Here is a 20,381-nt window from a genome sequence, read left to right as displayed (position 1 = left end):
ATACACTGCAGTGGATGTGCTGGATTACTACAGCTCTATACACTGTGCAGGGGATGTGCTGGATTACTACAGCTCTATACACTGTGCAGTGACTGTGCTGGATTACTACAGCTCTATATACTGTGCAGTGGATGTGCTGGATTACTACAGCTCTATACACTGTGCAGTGGATGTGCTGGATTACTGCAGCTCTATACACTGTGCAGTGACTGGGCTGGATTACTACAGCTCTATATACTGTGCAGTGGATGTGCTGGATTACTACAGCTCTATACACTGTGCAGTGACTGTGCTGGATTACTACAGCTCTATATACTGTGCAGGGGATGTGCTGGATTACTACAGCTCTATACACTGTGCAGTGACTGTGCTGGATTACTACAGCTCTATACACTGTGCAGTGGATGTGCTGGATTACTACAGCTCTATATACTGTGCAGTGGATGTGCTGGATTACTACAGCTCTATACACTGTGCAGGGGATGTGCTGGATTACTACAGCTCTATATACTGTGCAGGGGATGTGCTGGATTACTACAGCTCTATACACTGTGCAGTGGATGTGCTGGATTACTACAGCTCTATACACTGTGCAGTGGAAGTGCTGGATTACTACAGCTCTATACACTGTGCAGGGGATGTGCTGGATTACTACATCTCTATATACTGTGCAGTAGATGTGCTGGATTACTACAGCTCTATACACTGTGCAGGGGATGTGCTGGATTACTACAGCTCTATACACTGTGCAGTAGATGTGCTGGATTACTACAGCTCTATACACTGTGCAGTGACTGTGCTGGATTACTACAGCTCTATACACTGTGCAGGGGATGTGCTGGATTACTACAGCTCTATATACTGTACAGTGGATGTGCTGGATTACTACAGCTCTATACACTGTGCAGTGACTGTGTTGGATTACTACAGCTCTATACACTGTGCAGTGGATGTGCTGGATTACTACAGCTCTATATACTGTGCAGTGGATGTGCTGGATTACTACAGCTCTATATACTGTGCAGTGGCTGTGCTGGATTACTACAGCTCTATATACTGTGCAGTGGCTGTGCTGGATTACTACAGCTCTATATACTGTGCAGTGGATGTGCTGGATTACTACAGCTCTATATACTGTGCAGTGGATGTGCTGAATTACTGCAGCTCTATACACTGTGCAGTGGATGTGCTGGATTACTACAGCTCTATACACTGTGCAGTGACTGCTGGATTACTACAGCTCTATGCACTGTGCAGTGACTGTGCTGGATTACTACAGCTCTATACACTGTGCAGTGGATGTGCTGGATTACTACAGCTCTATATACTGTGCAGTGGATGTGCTGAATTACTGCAGCTCTATACACTGTGCAGTGGATGTGCTGGATTACTACAGCTCTATACACTGTGCAGTGGATGTGCTGGATTACTACAGCTCTATATACTGTGCAGTGGATGTGCTGGATTACTACAGCTCTATATACTGTGCAGTGACTGCTGGATTACTACAGCTCTATGCACTGTGCAGTGACTGTGCTGGATTACTACAGCTCTATACACTGTGCAGGGGATGTGCTGGATTACTACAGCTCTATATACTGTGCAGTTGATGTGCTGGATTACTACAGCTCTATATACTGTGCAGTGGATGTGCTGTATTACTACAGCTTTATACACTGTGCAGTGGATGTACTGGATTACTACAGCTCTATACACTGTGCAGTGACTGTGCTGGATTACTACAGCTCTATACACTGTGCAGGGGATGTGCTGGATTACTACAGCTCTATATACTGTGCAGTGGATGTGCTGGATTACTACAGTTCTATATACTGTGCAGTGGATGTGCTGGATTACTACAGCTCTATACACTGTGCAGTGACTGTACTGGATTACTACAGCTCTATACACTGTGCAGTTGATGTGCTGGATTACTACAGCTCTATACACTGTGCAGTGGATGTGCTGGATTACTACAGCTCTATATACTGTGCAATGGATGTGCTGGATTACTACAGCTCTATACACTGTGCAGTTGATGTGCTGGATTACTACAGCTCTATACACTGCAATGGATGTGCTGGATTACTACAGCTCTATACACTGTGCAGTGGATGTGCTGGATTACTACATCTCTATATACTGTGCAGTAGATGTGCTGGATTACTACAGCTCTATACACTGCAGTGGATGTGCTGGATTACTACAGCTCTATACACTGTGCAGGGGATGTGCTGGATTACTACAGCTCTATACACTGTGCAGTGACTGTACTGGATTACTACAGCTCTATATACTGTGCAGTGGATGTGCTGGATTACTACAGCTCTATACACTGTGCAGTGGATGTGCTGGATTACTGCAGCTCTATACACTGTGCAGTGACTGGGCTGGATTACTACAGCTCTATATACTGTGCAGTGGATGTGCTGGATTACTACAGCTCTATACACTGTGCAGTGACTGTGCTGGATTACTACAGCTCTATATACTGTGCAGGGGATGTGCTGGATTACTACAGCTCTATACACTGTGCAGTGGATGTGCTGGATTACTACAGCTCTATATACTGTGCAGTGGATGTGCTGGATTACTACAGCTCTATACACTGTGCAGGGGATGTGCTGGATTACTACAGCTCTATATACTGTGCAGGGGATGTGCTGGATTACTACAGCTCTATACACTGTGCAGTGGATGTGCTGGATTACTACAGCTCTATACACTGTGCAGTGACTGCTGGATTACTACAGCTCTATACACTGTGCAGTGGATGTGCTGGATTACTACAGCTCTATATACTGTGCAGTGGATGTGCTGGATTACTACAGCTCTATACACTGTGCAGTGGATGTGCTGGATTACTACAGCTCTATACACTGTGCAGTGACTGTGCTGGATTACTACAGCTCTATACACTGTGCAGTGGATGTGCTGGATTACTACAGCTCTATACACTGTGCAGTGGATGTGCTGGATTACTACAGCTCTATATACTGTGCAGTGGATGTGCTGGATTACTACAGCTCTATATACTGTGCAGGGGATGTGCTGAATTACTACAGCTCTATACACTGTGCAGTGACTGTGCTGGATTACTACAGCTCTATATACTGTGCAGTGACTGCTGGATTACTACAGCTCTATATACTGTGCAGTGGATGTGCTGGATTACTACAGCTCTATACACTGTGCAGTGGATGTGCTGGATTACTACAGCTCTATATACTGTGCAGTGACTGCTGGATTACTACAGCTCTATATACTGTGCAGTGGATGTGCTGGATTACTACAGCTCTATATACTGTGCAGTGGATGTGCTGGATTACTACAGCTCTATATACTGTGCAGTGGATGTGCTGGATTACTACAGCTCTATATACTGTGCAGTGGATGTGCTGGATTACTACAGCTCTATATACTGTGTAGTGGATGTGCTGAATTACTACAGCTCTATACACTGTGCAGTGGATGTGCTGGATTACTACAGCTCTATATACTGTGCAGGGGATGTGCTGAATTGCTACAGCTCTATACACTGTGCAGTGACTGTGCTGGATTACTACAGCTCTATACACTGTGCAAGGGATGTGCTGGATTACTACAGCTCTATACACTGTGCAGGGGATGTGCTGGATTACTACAGCTCTATACACTGCAGTGACTGTACTGGATTACTACATCTCTATATACTGTTCAGTGGATGTGCTGGATTACTACAGCTCTATATACTGTGCAGTGGCTGTGCTGGATTACTACAGCTCTATATACTGTGCAGTGACTGTGCTGGATTACTACAGCTCTATACACTGTGCAGTGGATGTGCTGGATTACTACAGCTCTATATATTGTGCAGTGACTGTGCTAGATTACTACAGTTCTATACACTGTGCAGTGACTGCTGGATTACTACAGCTCAATATACTGTGCAGTGGATGTGCTGGATTACTACAGCTCTATATATTGTGCAGTGACTGTGCTAGATTACTACAGCTCTATATACTGTGCAGTGGATGTGCTGGATTACTACAGCTCTATATACTGTGCAGTAGATGTGCTGGATTACTACAGCTCTATACACTGTGCAGTGACTGTGCTGGATTACTACAGCTCTATATACTGTGCAGTGGAAGTGCTGGATTACTACAGCTCTATACACTGTGCAGTGGATGTGCTGGATTACTACAGCTCTATATACTGTGCAGTGGATGTGCTGGATTACTACAGCTCTATACACTGTGCAGGGGATGTGCTGGATTACTACAGCTCTATACACTGTGCAGTGGATGTGCTGGATTACTACAGCTCTATACACTGTGCAGTGACTGTGCTGGATTACTACAGCTCTATATACTGTGCAGGGGATGTGCTGGATTACTACAGCTCTATATACTGTGCAGGGGATGTGCTGGATTACTACAGCTCTATACACTGTGCAGTGGATGTGCTGGATTACTACAGCTCTATACACTGTGCAGTGGATGTGCTAGATTACTACAGCTCTATACACTGTGCAGTGGATGTGCTGGATTACTACAGCTCTATATACTGTGCAGTGGATGTGCTGGATTACTGCAGCTCTATATACTGTGCAGGGGATGTGCTGGATTACTACAGCTCTATACACTGTGCAGTGGATGTGCTGGATTACTACAGCTCTATATACTGTGCAGTGGATGTGCTGGATTACTGCAGCTCTATATACTGTGCAGTGGCTGTGCTGGATTACTACAGCTCTATACACTGTGCAGGGGATGTGCTGGATTACTACAGCTCTATATACTGTGCAGTGGATGTGCTGGATTACTACAGCTCTATACACTGTACAGTGGATGTGCTAGATTACTACAGCTCTATACACTGTGCAGTGGATGTGCTGGATTACTACAGCTCTATATACTGTGCAGGGGATGTGCTGGATTACTACAGCTCTATATACTGTGCAGGGGATGTGCTGGATTACTACAGCTCTATACACTGTGCAGGGGATGTGCTGGATTACTACAGCTCTATACACTGTGCAGTGGATGTGCTGGATTACTACAGCTCTATATACTGTGCAGTGGATGTGCTGGATTACTACAGCTCTATACACTGTGCAGTGGATGTGCTGGATTAGTACAGCTCTATATACTGTGCAGGGGATGTGCTGGATTACTACAGCTCTATACACTGTGCAGTGACTGTGCTTGATTACTACAGCTCTATATACTGTGCAGTGGATGTGCTGGATTACTACAGCTCTATATACTGTGCAGGGGATGTGCTGAATTACTACAGCTCTATACACTGTGCAGTGGATGTGCTGGATTACTACAGCTCTATATACTGTGCAGTGGATGTGCTGGATTTCTGCAGCTCTATATACTGTGCAGTGGCTGTGCTGGATTACTACAGCTCTATATACTGTGCAGGGGATGTGCTGGATTACTACAGCTCTATACACTGTGCAGTGGATGTGCTGGATTACTACAGCTCTATATACTGTGCAGTGGATGTGCTGGATTACTGCAGCTCTATATACTGTGCAGTGGCTGTGCTGGATTACTACAGCTCTATACACTGTGCAGTGACTGTACTGGATTACTACAGCTCTATATACTGTGCAGGGGATGTGCTGGATTACTACAGCTCTATACACTGTGCAGTGACTGTGCTGGATTACTACAGCTCTATATACCGTGCAGTGACTGTGCTGGATTACTACAGCTCTATATACTGTGCAGGGGATGTGCTGGATTACTACAGCTCTATACACTGTGCAGGGGATGTGCTGGATTACTACAGCTCTATATACTGTGCAGTGGATGTGCTGGATTACTACAGCTCTATATACTGTGCAGTGGCTGTGCTGGATTACTACAGTTCTATACACTGTGCAGTTGATGTGCTGGATTACTACAGCTCTATACACTGTGCAGGGGATGTGCTGGATTACTACAGCTCTATACACTGTGCAGTGACTGTACTGGATTACTACAGCTCTATATACTGTGCAGTGGATGTGCTGGATTACTACAGCTCTATATACTGTGCAGTGGCTGTGCTGGATTACTACAGCTCTATATACTGTGCAGTGGATGTGCTGGATTACTACAGCTCTATATACTGTGCAGTGACTGTGCTGAATTACTACAGCTCTATACACTGTGCAGTGGATGTGCTGGATTACTACAGCTCTATATACTGTGCAGTGGATGTGCTGGATTACTACAGCTCTATATACTGTGCAGTGGCTGTGCTGGATTACTACAGCTCTATATACTGTGCAGTGGATGTGCTGGATTACTACAGCTCTATACACTGTGCAGTGACTGTGCTGGATTACTACAGCTCTATACACTGTGCAATGCATGTGCTGGATTACTACAGCTCTATATACTGTGCAGTGGCTGTGCTGGATTACTACAGCTCTATATACTGTACAGTGGATGTGCTGGATTACTACAGCTCTATATACACTGCAGTGGATGTGCTGGATTACTACAGCTCTATATACTGTTCAGTGGATGTGCTGGATTACTACAGCTCTATATACTGTGCAGTGGATGTGCTGAATTACTGCAGCTCTATACACTGTGCAGTGGATGTGCTGGATTACTACAGCTCTATATACTGTGCAGTGGATGTGCTGGATTACTACAGCTCTATACACTGTGCAGTGACTGTGCTGGATTACTACAGCTCTATACACTGTGCAGTGGATGTGCTGGATTACTACATCTCTATATACTGTGCAGTAGATGTGCTGGATTACTACAGCTCTATACACTGCAGGGGATGTGCTGGATTACTACAGCTCTATATACTGTGCAGTGGCTGTGCTGGATTACTACAGCTCTATATACTGTGCAGTGGCTGTGCTGGATTACTACAGCTCTATACACTGTGCAGTGGATGTGCTGGATTACTACAGCTCTATACACTGTGCAGGGGATGTGCTGGATTACTACAGCTCTATATACTGTACAGTGGATGTGCTGGATTACTACAGCTCCATACACTGTGCAGTGACTGTGTTGGTTTACTACAGCTCTATATACTGTGCAGTGGATGTGCTGGATTACTACAGCTCTATACACTGCAGTGACTGTGCTGGATTACTACAGCTCTATACACTGTGCAGGGGATGTGCTGGATTACTACAGCTCTATATACTGTGCAGTGGATGTGCTGAATTACTGCAGCTCTATACACTGTGCAGTGGATGTGCTGGATTACTACAGCTCTATACACTGTGCAGTGGATGTGCTGGATTACTACAGCTCTATACACTGTGCAGTGGATGTGCTGGATTACTACAGCTCTATACACTGTGCAGGGGATGTGCTGGATTACTACAGCTCTATACACTGTGCAGTAGATGTGCTGGATTACTACAGCTCTATACACTGTGCAGTGACTGTGCTGGATTACTACAGCTCTATACACTGTGCAGGGGATGTGCTGGATTACTACAGCTCTATATACTGTACAGTGGATGTGCTGGATTACTACAGCTCTATACACTGTGCAGTGACTGTGTTGGATTACTACAGCTCTATACACTGTGCAGTGGATGTGCTGGATTACTACAGCTCTATATACTGTGCAGTGGATGTGCTGGATTACTACAGCTCTATATACTGTGCAGTGGCTGTGCTGGATTACTACAGCTCTATATACTGTGCAGTGGCTGTGCTGGATTACTACAGCTCTATATACTGTGCAGTGGATGTGCTGGATTACTACAGCTCTATATACTGTACAGTGGATGTGCTGGATTACTACAGCTCTATATACACTGTGCAGTGGATGTGCTGGATTACTACAGCTCTATACACTGTGCAGTGACTGCTGGATTACTACAGCTCTATGCACTGTGCAGTGGCTGTGCTGGATTACTACAGCTCTATACACTGTGCAGTGGATGTGCTGGATTACTACAGCTCTATATACTGTGCAGTGGATGTGCTGAATTACTGCAGCTCTATACACTGTGCAGTGGATGTGCTGGATTACTACAGCTCTATATACTGTGCAGTGGATGTGCTGGATTACTACAGCTCTATATACTGTGCAGTGACTGCTGGATTACTACAGCTCTATGCACTGTGCAGTGACTGTGCTGGATTACTACAGCTCTATACACTGTGCAGGGGATGTGCTGGATTACTACAGCTCTATATACTGTGCAGTTGATGTGCTGGATTACTACAGCTCTATATACTGTGCAGTGGATGTGCTGTATTACTACAGCTTTATACACTGTGCAGTGGATGTACTGGATTACTACAGCTCTATACACTGTGCAGTGACTGTGCTGGATTACTACAGCTCTATACACTGTGCAGGGGATGTGCTGGATTACTACAGCTCTATATACTGTGCAGTGGATGTGCTGGATTACTACAGTTCTATATACTGTGCAGTGGATGTGCTGGATTACTACAGCTCTATACACTGTGCAGTGACTGTGCTGGATTACTACAGCTCTATACACTGTGCAGGGGATGTGCTGGATTACTACAGCTCTATACACTGTGCAGTGACTGTACTGGATTACTACAGCTCTATACACTGTGCAGTTGATGTGCTGGATTACTACAGCTCTATACACTGTGCAGTGGATGTGCTGGATTACTACAGCTCTATATACTGTGCAATGGATGTGCTGGATTACTACAGCTCTATACACTGTGCAGTTGATGTGCTGGATTACTACAGCTCTATATACTGTGCAATGGATGTGCTGGATTACTACAGCTCTATACACTGCAATGGATGTGCTGGATTACTACAGCTCTATACACTGTGCAGTGGATGTGCTGGATTACTACATCTCTATATACTGTGCAGTAGATGTGCTGGATTACTACAGCTCTATACACTGCAGTGGATGTGCTGGATTACTACAGCTCTATACACTGTGCAGGGGATGTGCTGGATTACTACAGCTCTATACACTGTGCAGTGACTGTGCTGGATTACTACAGCTCTATATACTGTGCAGTGGATGTGCTGGATTACTACAGCTCTATACACTGTGCAGTGGATGTGCTGGATTACTGCAGCTCTATACACTGTGCAGTGACTGGGCTGGATTACTACAGCTCTATATACTGTGCAGTGGATGTGCTGGATTACTACAGCTCTATACACTGTGCAGTGACTGTGCTGGATTACTACAGCTCTATATACTGTGCAGGGGATGTGCTGGATTACTACAGCTCTATACACTGTGCAGTGACTGTGCTGGATTACTACAGCTCTATACACTGTGCAGTGGATGTGCTGGATTACTACAGCTCTATATACTGTGCAGTGGATGTGCTGGATTACTACAGCTCTATACACTGTGCAGGGGATGTGCTGGATTACTACAGCTCTATATACTGTGCAGGGGATGTGCTGGATTACTACAGCTCTATACACTGTGCAGTGGATGTGCTGGATTACTACAGCTCTATACACTGTGCAGTGGAAGTGCTGGATTACTACAGCTCTATACACTGTGCAGGGGATGTGCTGGATTACTACATCTCTATATACTGTGCAGTAGATGTGCTGGATTACTACAGCTCTATACACTGTGCAGGGGATGTGCTGGATTACTACAGCTCTATACACTGTGCAGTAGATGTGCTGGATTACTACAGCTCTATACACTGTGCAGTGACTGTGCTGGATTACTACAGCTCTATACACTGTGCAGGGGATGTGCTGGATTACTACAGCTCTATATACTGTACAGTGGATGTGCTGGATTACTACAGCTCTATACACTGTGCAGTGACTGTGTTGGATTACTACAGCTCTATACACTGTGCAGTGGATGTGCTGGATTACTACAGCTCTATATACTGTGCAGTGGATGTGCTGGATTACTACAGCTCTATATACTGTGCAGTGGCTGTGCTGGATTACTACAGCTCTATATACTGTGCAGTGGCTGTGCTGGATTACTACAGCTCTATATACTGTGCAGTGGATGTGCTGGATTACTACAGCTCTATATACTGTGCAGTGGATGTGCTGAATTACTGCAGCTCTATACACTGTGCAGTGGATGTGCTGGATTACTACAGCTCTATACACTGTGCAGTGACTGCTGGATTACTACAGCTCTATGCACTGTGCAGTGACTGTGCTGGATTACTACAGCTCTATACACTGTGCAGTGGATGTGCTGGATTACTACAGCTCTATATACTGTGCAGTGGATGTGCTGAATTACTGCAGCTCTATACACTGTGCAGTGGATGTGCTGGATTACTACAGCTCTATACACTGTGCAGTGGATGTGCTGGATTACTACAGCTCTATATACTGTGCAGTGGATGTGCTGGATTACTACAGCTCTATATACTGTGCAGTGACTGCTGGATTACTACAGCTCTATGCACTGTGCAGTGACTGTGCTGGATTACTACAGCTCTATACACTGTGCAGGGGATGTGCTGGATTACTACAGCTCTATATACTGTGCAGTTGATGTGCTGGATTACTACAGCTCTATATACTGTGCAGTGGATGTGCTGTATTACTACAGCTTTATACACTGTGCAGTGGATGTACTGGATTACTACAGCTCTATACACTGTGCAGTGACTGTGCTGGATTACTACAGCTCTATACACTGTGCAGGGGATGTGCTGGATTACTACAGCTCTATATACTGTGCAGTGGATGTGCTGGATTACTACAGTTCTATATACTGTGCAGTGGATGTGCTGGATTACTACAGCTCTATACACTGTGCAGTGACTGTACTGGATTACTACAGCTCTATACACTGTGCAGTTGATGTGCTGGATTACTACAGCTCTATACACTGTGCAGTGGATGTGCTGGATTACTACAGCTCTATATACTGTGCAATGGATGTGCTGGATTACTACAGCTCTATACACTGTGCAGTTGATGTGCTGGATTACTACAGCTCTATACACTGCAATGGATGTGCTGGATTACTACAGCTCTATACACTGTGCAGTGGATGTGCTGGATTACTACATCTCTATATACTGTGCAGTAGATGTGCTGGATTACTACAGCTCTATACACTGCAGTGGATGTGCTGGATTACTACAGCTCTATACACTGTGCAGGGGATGTGCTGGATTACTACAGCTCTATACACTGTGCAGTGACTGTACTGGATTACTACAGCTCTATATACTGTGCAGTGGATGTGCTGGATTACTACAGCTCTATACACTGTGCAGTGGATGTGCTGGATTACTGCAGCTCTATACACTGTGCAGTGACTGGGCTGGATTACTACAGCTCTATATACTGTGCAGTGGATGTGCTGGATTACTACAGCTCTATACACTGTGCAGTGACTGTGCTGGATTACTACAGCTCTATATACTGTGCAGGGGATGTGCTGGATTACTACAGCTCTATACACTGTGCAGTGGATGTGCTGGATTACTACAGCTCTATATACTGTGCAGTGGATGTGCTGGATTACTACAGCTCTATACACTGTGCAGGGGATGTGCTGGATTACTACAGCTCTATATACTGTGCAGGGGATGTGCTGGATTACTACAGCTCTATACACTGTGCAGTGGATGTGCTGGATTACTACAGCTCTATACACTGTGCAGTGACTGCTGGATTACTACAGCTCTATACACTGTGCAGTGGATGTGCTGGATTACTACAGCTCTATATACTGTGCAGTGGATGTGCTGGATTACTACAGCTCTATACACTGTGCAGTGGATGTGCTGGATTACTACAGCTCTATACACTGTGCAGTGACTGTGCTGGATTACTACAGCTCTATACACTGTGCAGTGGATGTGCTGGATTACTACAGCTCTATACACTGTGCAGTGGATGTGCTGGATTACTACAGCTCTATATACTGTGCAGTGGATGTGCTGGATTACTACAGCTCTATATACTGTGCAGGGGATGTGCTGAATTACTACAGCTCTATACACTGTGCAGTGACTGTGCTGGATTACTACAGCTCTATATACTGTGCAGTGACTGCTGGATTACTACAGCTCTATATACTGTGCAGTGGATGTGCTGGATTACTACAGCTCTATACACTGTGCAGTGGATGTGCTGGATTACTACAGCTCTATATACTGTGCAGTGACTGCTGGATTACTACAGCTCTATATACTGTGCAGTGGATGTGCTGGATTACTACAGCTCTATATACTGTGCAGTGGATGTGCTGGATTACTACAGCTCTATATACTGTGCAGTGGATGTGCTGGATTACTACAGCTCTATATACTGTGCAGTGGATGTGCTGGATTACTACAGCTCTATATACTGTGTAGTGGATGTGCTGAATTACTACAGCTCTATACACTGTGCAGTGGATGTGCTGGATTACTACAGCTCTATATACTGTGCAGGGGATGTGCTGAATTGCTACAGCTCTATACACTGTGCAGTGACTGTGCTGGATTACTACAGCTCTATACACTGTGCAAGGGATGTGCTGGATTACTACAGCTCTATACACTGTGCAGGGGATGTGCTGGATTACTACAGCTCTATACACTGCAGTGACTGTACTGGATTACTACATCTCTATATACTGTTCAGTGGATGTGCTGGATTACTACAGCTCTATATACTGTGCAGTGGCTGTGCTGGATTACTACAGTTCTATACACTGTGCAGTGACTGTGCTGCATTACTACAGCTCTATACACTGTGCAGTGGATGTGCTGGATTACTACAGCTCTATATATTGTGCAGTGACTGTGCTAGATTACTACAGTTCTATACACTGTGCAGTGACTGCTGGATTACTACAGCTCAATATACTGTGCAGTGGATGTGCTGGATTACTACAGCTCTATATATTGTGCAGTGACTGTGCTAGATTACTACAGCTCTATATACTGTGCAGTGGATGTGCTGGATTACTACAGCTCTATATACTGTGCAGTAGATGTGCTGGATTACTACAGCTCTATACACTGTGCAGTGACTGTGCTGGATTACTACAGCTCTATATACTGTGCAGTGGAAGTGCTGGATTACTACAGCTCTATACACTGTGCAGTGGATGTGCTGGATTACTACAGCTCTATATACTGTGCAGTGGATGTGCTGGATTACTACAGCTCTATACACTGTGCAGGGGATGTGCTGGATTACTACAGCTCTATACACTGTGCAGTGGATGTGCTGGATTACTACAGCTCTATACACTGTGCAGTGACTGTGCTGGATTACTACAGCTCTATATACTGTGCAGGGGATGTGCTGGATTACTACAGCTCTATATACTGTGCAGGGGATGTGCTGGATTACTACAGCTCTATACACTGTGCAGTGGATGTGCTGGATTACTACAGCTCTATACACTGTGCAGTGGATGTGCTAGATTACTACAGCTCTATACACTGTGCAGTGGATGTGCTGGATTACTACAGCTCTATATACTGTGCAGTGGATGTGCTGGATTACTGCAGCTCTATATACTGTGCAGGGGATGTGCTGGATTACTACAGCTCTATACACTGTGCAGTGGATGTGCTGGATTACTACAGCTCTATATACTGTGCAGTGGATGTGCTGGATTACTGCAGCTCTATATACTGTGCAGTGGCTGTGCTGGATTACTACAGCTCTATACACTGTGCAGGGGATGTGCTGGATTACTACAGCTCTATATACTGTGCAGTGGATGTGCTGGATTACTACAGCTCTATACACTGTACAGTGGATGTGCTAGATTACTACAGCTCTATACACTGTGCAGTGGATGTGCTGGATTACTACAGCTCTATATACTGTGCAGGGGATGTGCTGGATTACTACAGCTCTATATACTGTGCAGGGGATGTGCTGGATTACTACAGCTCTATACACTGTGCAGGGGATGTGCTGGATTACTACAGCTCTATACACTGCAGTGGATGTGCTGGATTACTACAGCTCTATATACTGTGCAGTGGATGTGCTGGATTACTACAGCTCTATACACTGTGCAGTGGATGTGCTGGATTAGTACAGCTCTATATACTGTGCAGGGGATGTGCTGGATTACTACAGCTCTATACACTGTGCAGTGACTGTGCTTGATTACTACAGCTCTATATACTGTGCAGTGGATGTGCTGGATTACTACAGCTCTATATACTGTGCAGGGGATGTGCTGAATTACTACAGCTCTATACACTGTGCAGTGGATGTGCTGGATTACTACAGCTCTATATACTGTGCAGTGGATGTGCTGGATTTCTGCAGCTCTATATACTGTGCAGTGGCTGTGCTGGATTACTACAGCTCTATATACTGTGCAGGGGATGTGCTGGATTACTACAGCTCTATACACTGTGCAGTGGATGTGCTGGATTACTACAGCTCTATATACTGTGCAGTGGATGTGCTGGATTACTGCAGCTCTATATACTGTGCAGTGGCTGTGCTGGATTACTACAGCTCTATACACTGTGCAGTGACTGTACTGGATTACTACAGCTCTATATACTGTGCAGGGGATGTGCTGGATTACTACAGCTCTATACACTGTGCAGTGACTGTGCTGGATTACTACAGCTCTATATACCGTGCAGTGACTGTGCTGGATTACTACAGCTCTATATACTGTGCAGGGGATGTGCTGGATTACTACAGCTCTATACACTGTGCAGGGGATGTGCTGGATTACTACAGCTCTATATACTGTGCAGTGGATGTGCTGGATTACTACAGCTCTATATACTGTGCAGTGGCTGTGCTGGATTACTACAGTTCTATACACTGTGCAGTTGATGTGCTGGATTACTACAGCTCTATACACTGTGCAGGGGATGTGCTGGATTACTACAGCTCTATACACTGTGCAGTGACTGTACTGGATTACTACAGCTCTATATACTGTGCAGGGGATGTGCTGGATTACTACAGCTCTATACACTGTGCAGTGGATGTGCTGGATTACTACAGCTCTATATCCTGTGCAGTGGCTGTGCTGGATTACTACAGCTCTATATACTGTGCAGGGGATGTGCTGGATTACTACAGCTCTATATACTGTGCAGTGACTGTGCTGGATTACTACAGCTCTATACACTGTGCAGTGGATGTGCTGGATTACTACAGCTCTATACACTGTGCAGTGACTGTGCTGGATTACTACAGCTCTATACACTGTGCAGTGGATGTGCTGGATTACTACAGCTCTATATACTGTGCAGTGGATGTGCTGGATTACTACAGCTCTATACACTGTGCAGTGACTGTGCTGGATTACTACAGCTCTATATACTGTGCAGGGGATGTGCTGGATTACTACAGCTCTATATACTGTGCAGGGGATGTGCTGGATTACTACAGCTCTATACACTGTGCAGTGGATGTGCTGGATTACTACAGCTCTATACACTGTGCAGTGACTGTACTGGATTACTACAGCTCTATACACTGTGCAGGGGATGTGCTGGATTACTACAGCTCTATACACTGTGCAGTGACTGTGCTGGATTACTACATCTCTATACACTGTGCAGTGGATGTGCTGGATTACTACAGCTCTATACACTGTGCAGTGGATGTGCTGGATTACTACAGCTCTATACACTGTGCAGGGGATGTGCTGGATTACTACAGCTCTATATACTGTGCAGTGGCTGTGCTGGATTACTACAGCTCTATACACTGTGCAGTGGATGTGCTGGATTACTACAGCTCTATATACTGTGCAGTGGCTGTGCTGGATTACTACATCTCTATACACTGTGCAGTGACTGTACTGGATTACTACAGCTCTATACACTGTGCAGGGGATGTGCTGGATTACTACAGCTCTATACACTGCAGTGACTGTACTGGATTACTACAGCTCTATATACTGTGCAGTGACTGTACTGGATTACTACAGCTCTTCTCTCATTGAAATCAGTGAGACCAGAGCTGCAGTAACACAGCGTGGCCACTACACGATTCATGGAGCTGTCTCTATTTGGGTGTGTTGTCTGTGTAGGCAGGGGCCACACCTCTGGTAAACAGGTAATTGGTTGGGTGCCAGCTATCAACTAATCATGTGATATTGAGATATTGTCAAGAGGACAGGACATCAATAGATTTAAACCCCTTTATTGTCATTTGTTCAAGATGTAATCCTTCCTTGTGTGCAAACATTCTGCAAAATTTGGCATATTAGATGCAGCAAAACTACAACTCACAGCGTGGGCAGCCACATTTGTATACACTGCATTACAATTGAATCAAACATTATGTGCACATGACATGAAGGCTTATTGATTCCTTTTTGTCTTCTAGTTAAGCAAGACTCCAATCACACGATCGGAGTGGAGTTCGGATCCAGGATTGTAAACGTGGGAGGTAAATCGGTGAAGCTGCAGATCTGGGATACAGCTGGACAGGAGAGATTTAGGTACGCAAAATGTTATCTGGAAATTACACTAAAGCTGCTCACAGACACAGTGGCCCAGATTTATCAGTCCATCTGAGGACAAGAACTGTCTGGTTTTTCCATAGCGACCAATCATACTTTAATTTTACCAGATCAATTTGGGAAATGAAAGCTGAGCTGTGTTGTTTTTGCTATGGTCAAAGCAGACAGGTTTTTGTCTTCTGGGTCAACAAATACAAATAAGGGTACCAAAAAAAAGGAGATACTCAGAGAGCACAATCAAGCAATTCCATTTGTGTCGGCAGTAAGGGAATTCAATCAAACAAGCAGGACAGCAGCCGGATATCCCAGTCGTAATGCTACTAACGGGGTGCAAAGCTTAAGGACAGCAAGACAGCTTGAATCATTGAAATAATAGAGGTGAAGCTTGCACTCACCGTTCCTGTAGAGACGCTTTATACGGTCATTCTGTTCCGGCAGGGAGACTCCGGTGATGTGGGGTGCTCAGAGGCGAGAAGCCGTTTTCGCACACAGGTGTACGCTTCTTCCGGCCTCAAGGCCGGAAGAAGCGCACACCTGTGTGCGAAAACGGCTGTTCGCCTCTGAGCACCCCACATCACCGGAGTCTCCCTGCCGGAACAGAATGACCGTATAAAGTGTCTCTACAGGAACGGTGAGTGCAAGCTTCACCTCTTTTATTTCACTTATAAGGGTCCGTTCACACATACAGGATCCTGCACAGATTTGATGCGCAGGATTTGTAACTGCCGATTAGAAGCTGTGCTCAGTCATTTAGTTTACATTGAAATCTGCAGCAGAAAATCCTTTGCATCAAATCTGCGTACGTGTGAACGTACCCTAGAAAGGTTTTCCTGAACTATAAGGGTATGTTCACATGTCAGTAAACAGCAGCGGGTTTTCCGCTGAGAGCTACGCTACCGTTCTGCATATCTGCCACTATTGTGAACTCTCCATGGGCCCATAGAGGTGAATTGCCTCATAACTCGCAGTTAAAAACCAGCAGCTAGTTACCAGTGTGTGAACATACTCTAAAGGGGGTATTTTAACTCTTTAAAACCCCCTATCCACAGGTGATACATTTTTTTTTTTTTATCACTGGAATACCCCTTTAACTGATTCCAGACAGGTCCTGAAGGGGGGCTTCTGGGCACATAATTTATTTTGTAAATGTTTGCAAGTTTGAAAGCTATAAAGTATCCTCATGTATTCAAATTATATTTGTCATTTTCGGTGATAAGTCAGGTTTTAGCTTTGTCATTTTTATTTTATTTGATACTGGGGGGAAAAAATAGAAATAGGTGTTTTCAATTTTTTTTTAAATTAATAGCACAAAGTGCCACTAATGTGTGTGTGTGTGTGTGTGTGTGTGTGTTTTATTGTCTTGTTTTGAGTTTTAGTTGTTTTCATATGGGATGTAGACCCTTTTTTTATTTTTATCTCCTTCTGTTTGTTTATTTATAATATTTTTTTCATATATTTATATTGCTAATTGTCCTTGTAACTGGTGCTGACATATTGGCCCCAGTTACAGAGTGAATACAGTCTCCTTACACTCCCTGTCTAGCTGATCTGGGTCTGGGCCTTAGACCCAGCAGCTACCCAGCAATCACCAGGATGGGATACAAAGTTCTTGCAGAATAATGGCTGACCGCCCAGATGTTTTAAATCAACCAGTAGTCTGCTAGTGGTTAAAGAGTACCTGTCACCAAATAAAACATTTCATATAGTGTTCCTTGTGTAATTAGCAGACACTTTCCCACTCACTTGCTTTTAAAATTCTCAACATAAATATGTTTAAAACTTCATTGAAAAATTGGCCACTAGGTGGCTCTGTTCTGGTCCCTGCTGCAATTAATACAGTAAGTTTTGGCTCCTCCCGGCCTGGCAGGAGACCAAACTCAGGAAGTACTACTCGATGCACTGAGCTTGATTGACAGCTGCAGAAACCCTGACTGAAAGCTGCGCTGACTGAAAGCTGCGCTGACTGAAAGCTGCGCTGACTGAAAGCTGCGCTGACTGAAAGCTGCGCTGACTGAAAGCTGCGCTGACTGAAAGCTGCGCTGACTGAAAGCTGCGCTGACTGAAAGCTGCGCTGACTGAAAGCTGCGCTGACTGAAAGCTGCGCTGACTGAAAGCTGCGCTGACTGAAAGCTGCGCTGACTGAAAGCTGCGCTGACTGAAAGCTGCGCTGACTGAAAGCTGCGCTGACTGAAAGCTGCGCTGACTGAAAGCTGCGCTGACTGAAAGCTGCGCTGACTGAAAGCTGCGCTGACTGAAAGCTGCGCTGACTGAAAGCTGCGCTGACTGAAAGCTGCGCTGACTGAAAGCTGCGCTGACTGAAAGCTGCGCTGACTGAAAGCTGCGCTGACTGAAAGCTGCGCTGACTGAAAGCTGCGCTGACTGAAAGCTGCGCTGACTGAAAGCTGCGCTGACTGAAAGCTGCGCTGACTGAAAGCTGCGCTGACTGAAAGCTGCGCTGACTGAAAGCTGCGCTGACTGAAAGCTGCGCTGACTGAAAGCTGCGCTGACTGAAAGCTGCGCTGACTGAAAGCTGCGCTGACTGAAAGCTGCGCTGACTGAAAGCTGCGCTGACTGAAAGCTGCGCTGACTGAAAGCTGCGCTGACTGAAAGCTGCGCTGACCGAAAGCTGCGCTGACCGAAAGCTGCGCTGACCGAAAGCTGCGCTGACCGAAAGCTGCACAGAGCCTGAGGTCTTCTATTCATCTCAGCACTGCAAAGATGTGAGCAAGAAGAATGGTAAGATACAGAGCTTTTTAAAGGGTTACTCCACCTCTAGACATCTTATCTGCAATCCTTATCCTTTGGATCGGGGATAAGATGTCCGATCGCAGGGGTCCCGCTGCTGGGACCCCTGCAATTTTTTGCTGCGGCACCCCAGACATCCGGTGCATGGAGCGAACTTTGCTCCGTGCCAGATGACTAGCGATGCGATGCTGGAGGCTCTTGTCATCACAGCCATGCCCCCTCACGATGTCATGCCCTCTCTCTATGCAAGTTTATGGGAGACGGCCACCATGCCCCCTCCCATAGATTTGCATTGAGGGGGCGTGGCGTGACGTCATGAGGGACCCTGACGTCACGAGCCTAAACAAATGCCGGGTGCTGCAGGGATATCACGGGGTTCCCAGCGACAGGACCCCCGCGATCAGACATAGGGGATAAAATGTCTAGGGGCGGAGTACCCCCTTTAAAGCTCTGACATTTTTTTGGTGAGTTTTTTTTTTTTTTTGTGGACATTTTTTTTAATGGCTAGAGGGGTGTTAGGAGTAGTTAAGGAACATAGCCTGGGTTAGTTTAGAAAAGTTTATTTGGTAACAGGTACTCTTTAATATTGGTCTCCTATTCCTAGGATTGCTCTGGCCTCTTCACTGATTACCAGGCACAGCTCCATACATTTTGTAGTGACTATCCCTGGTATTGCAAGGACTGAGATGCAAGGAGCTGTGGTACCAGGCACAGCCACTATAAAATGTCTGTCACTTTGTCTAATAAACAATAAAGGGTCTGTCACTGGAGCGCTGAATCTCCTACAATCAGCTGATTAGTGGGGGTGTCTGGTGTTGGACCCCCAGGTGATCTGATAGTGATGGCCTATCCTAAGGTGTTCAGGAAAACCCTTTTTAACAGTCTGTACAAAAGTGAACAGTCCAGTGTATCAAAAGTCCTATTCAGTGGAGAGACCCTGGTGGTGCCCCTGTGAGCCCATGATACTTTTGTAAATGATGGGTCTTGCACATGATAGGAAGTCTTTGACCGCAGCATTTGTGGATGATTCTCCCTCTTAGAGCAGGATATTAAAGATGACTGTCCTCTCAGCATGCACTAGAGACCTTCTTTGGTGGAACCTCCTGAAAGCCACATGGTGCAGTGATCACCTCAGGTTTGATTCTAGGATTTTTTGGCAAAGCCAGCGCTTGATTACTTGCTTCTTACAGGCTTTGAAGTGCACCTGTCATTAGGGAAAACTTTGGACGTGTCCCACCGACAT

General features: G+C 45.3%; 1 protein-coding gene across 1 annotated transcript in view; it reads left to right on the top strand.

Annotated features, from left to right (window-relative positions):
• The window catches only part of RAB4B (RAB4B, member RAS oncogene family), a 66,303-nt gene that overhangs the window by 23,445 nt on the left and 22,477 nt on the right, over positions 1 to 20,381 (top strand). Inside the window, exon 3 of the mRNA XM_056539403.1 lies at positions 16,258 to 16,372. Within this exon, the coding sequence (XP_056395378.1) occupies positions 16,258 to 16,372 (115 nt within the window). The remainder of the gene's footprint in view (positions 1 to 16,257; positions 16,373 to 20,381) is intronic.

The sequence above is a fragment of the Hyla sarda genome, chromosome 9 (genome assembly GCF_029499605.1).
Source record: "Hyla sarda isolate aHylSar1 chromosome 9, aHylSar1.hap1, whole genome shotgun sequence".
Lineage (NCBI taxonomy): Eukaryota > Metazoa > Chordata > Amphibia > Anura > Hylidae > Hyla > Hyla sarda.
The sequence above is the reverse complement of the archived record's forward strand: the minus strand, read 5'-3'. Positions and strand labels throughout refer to the sequence as shown.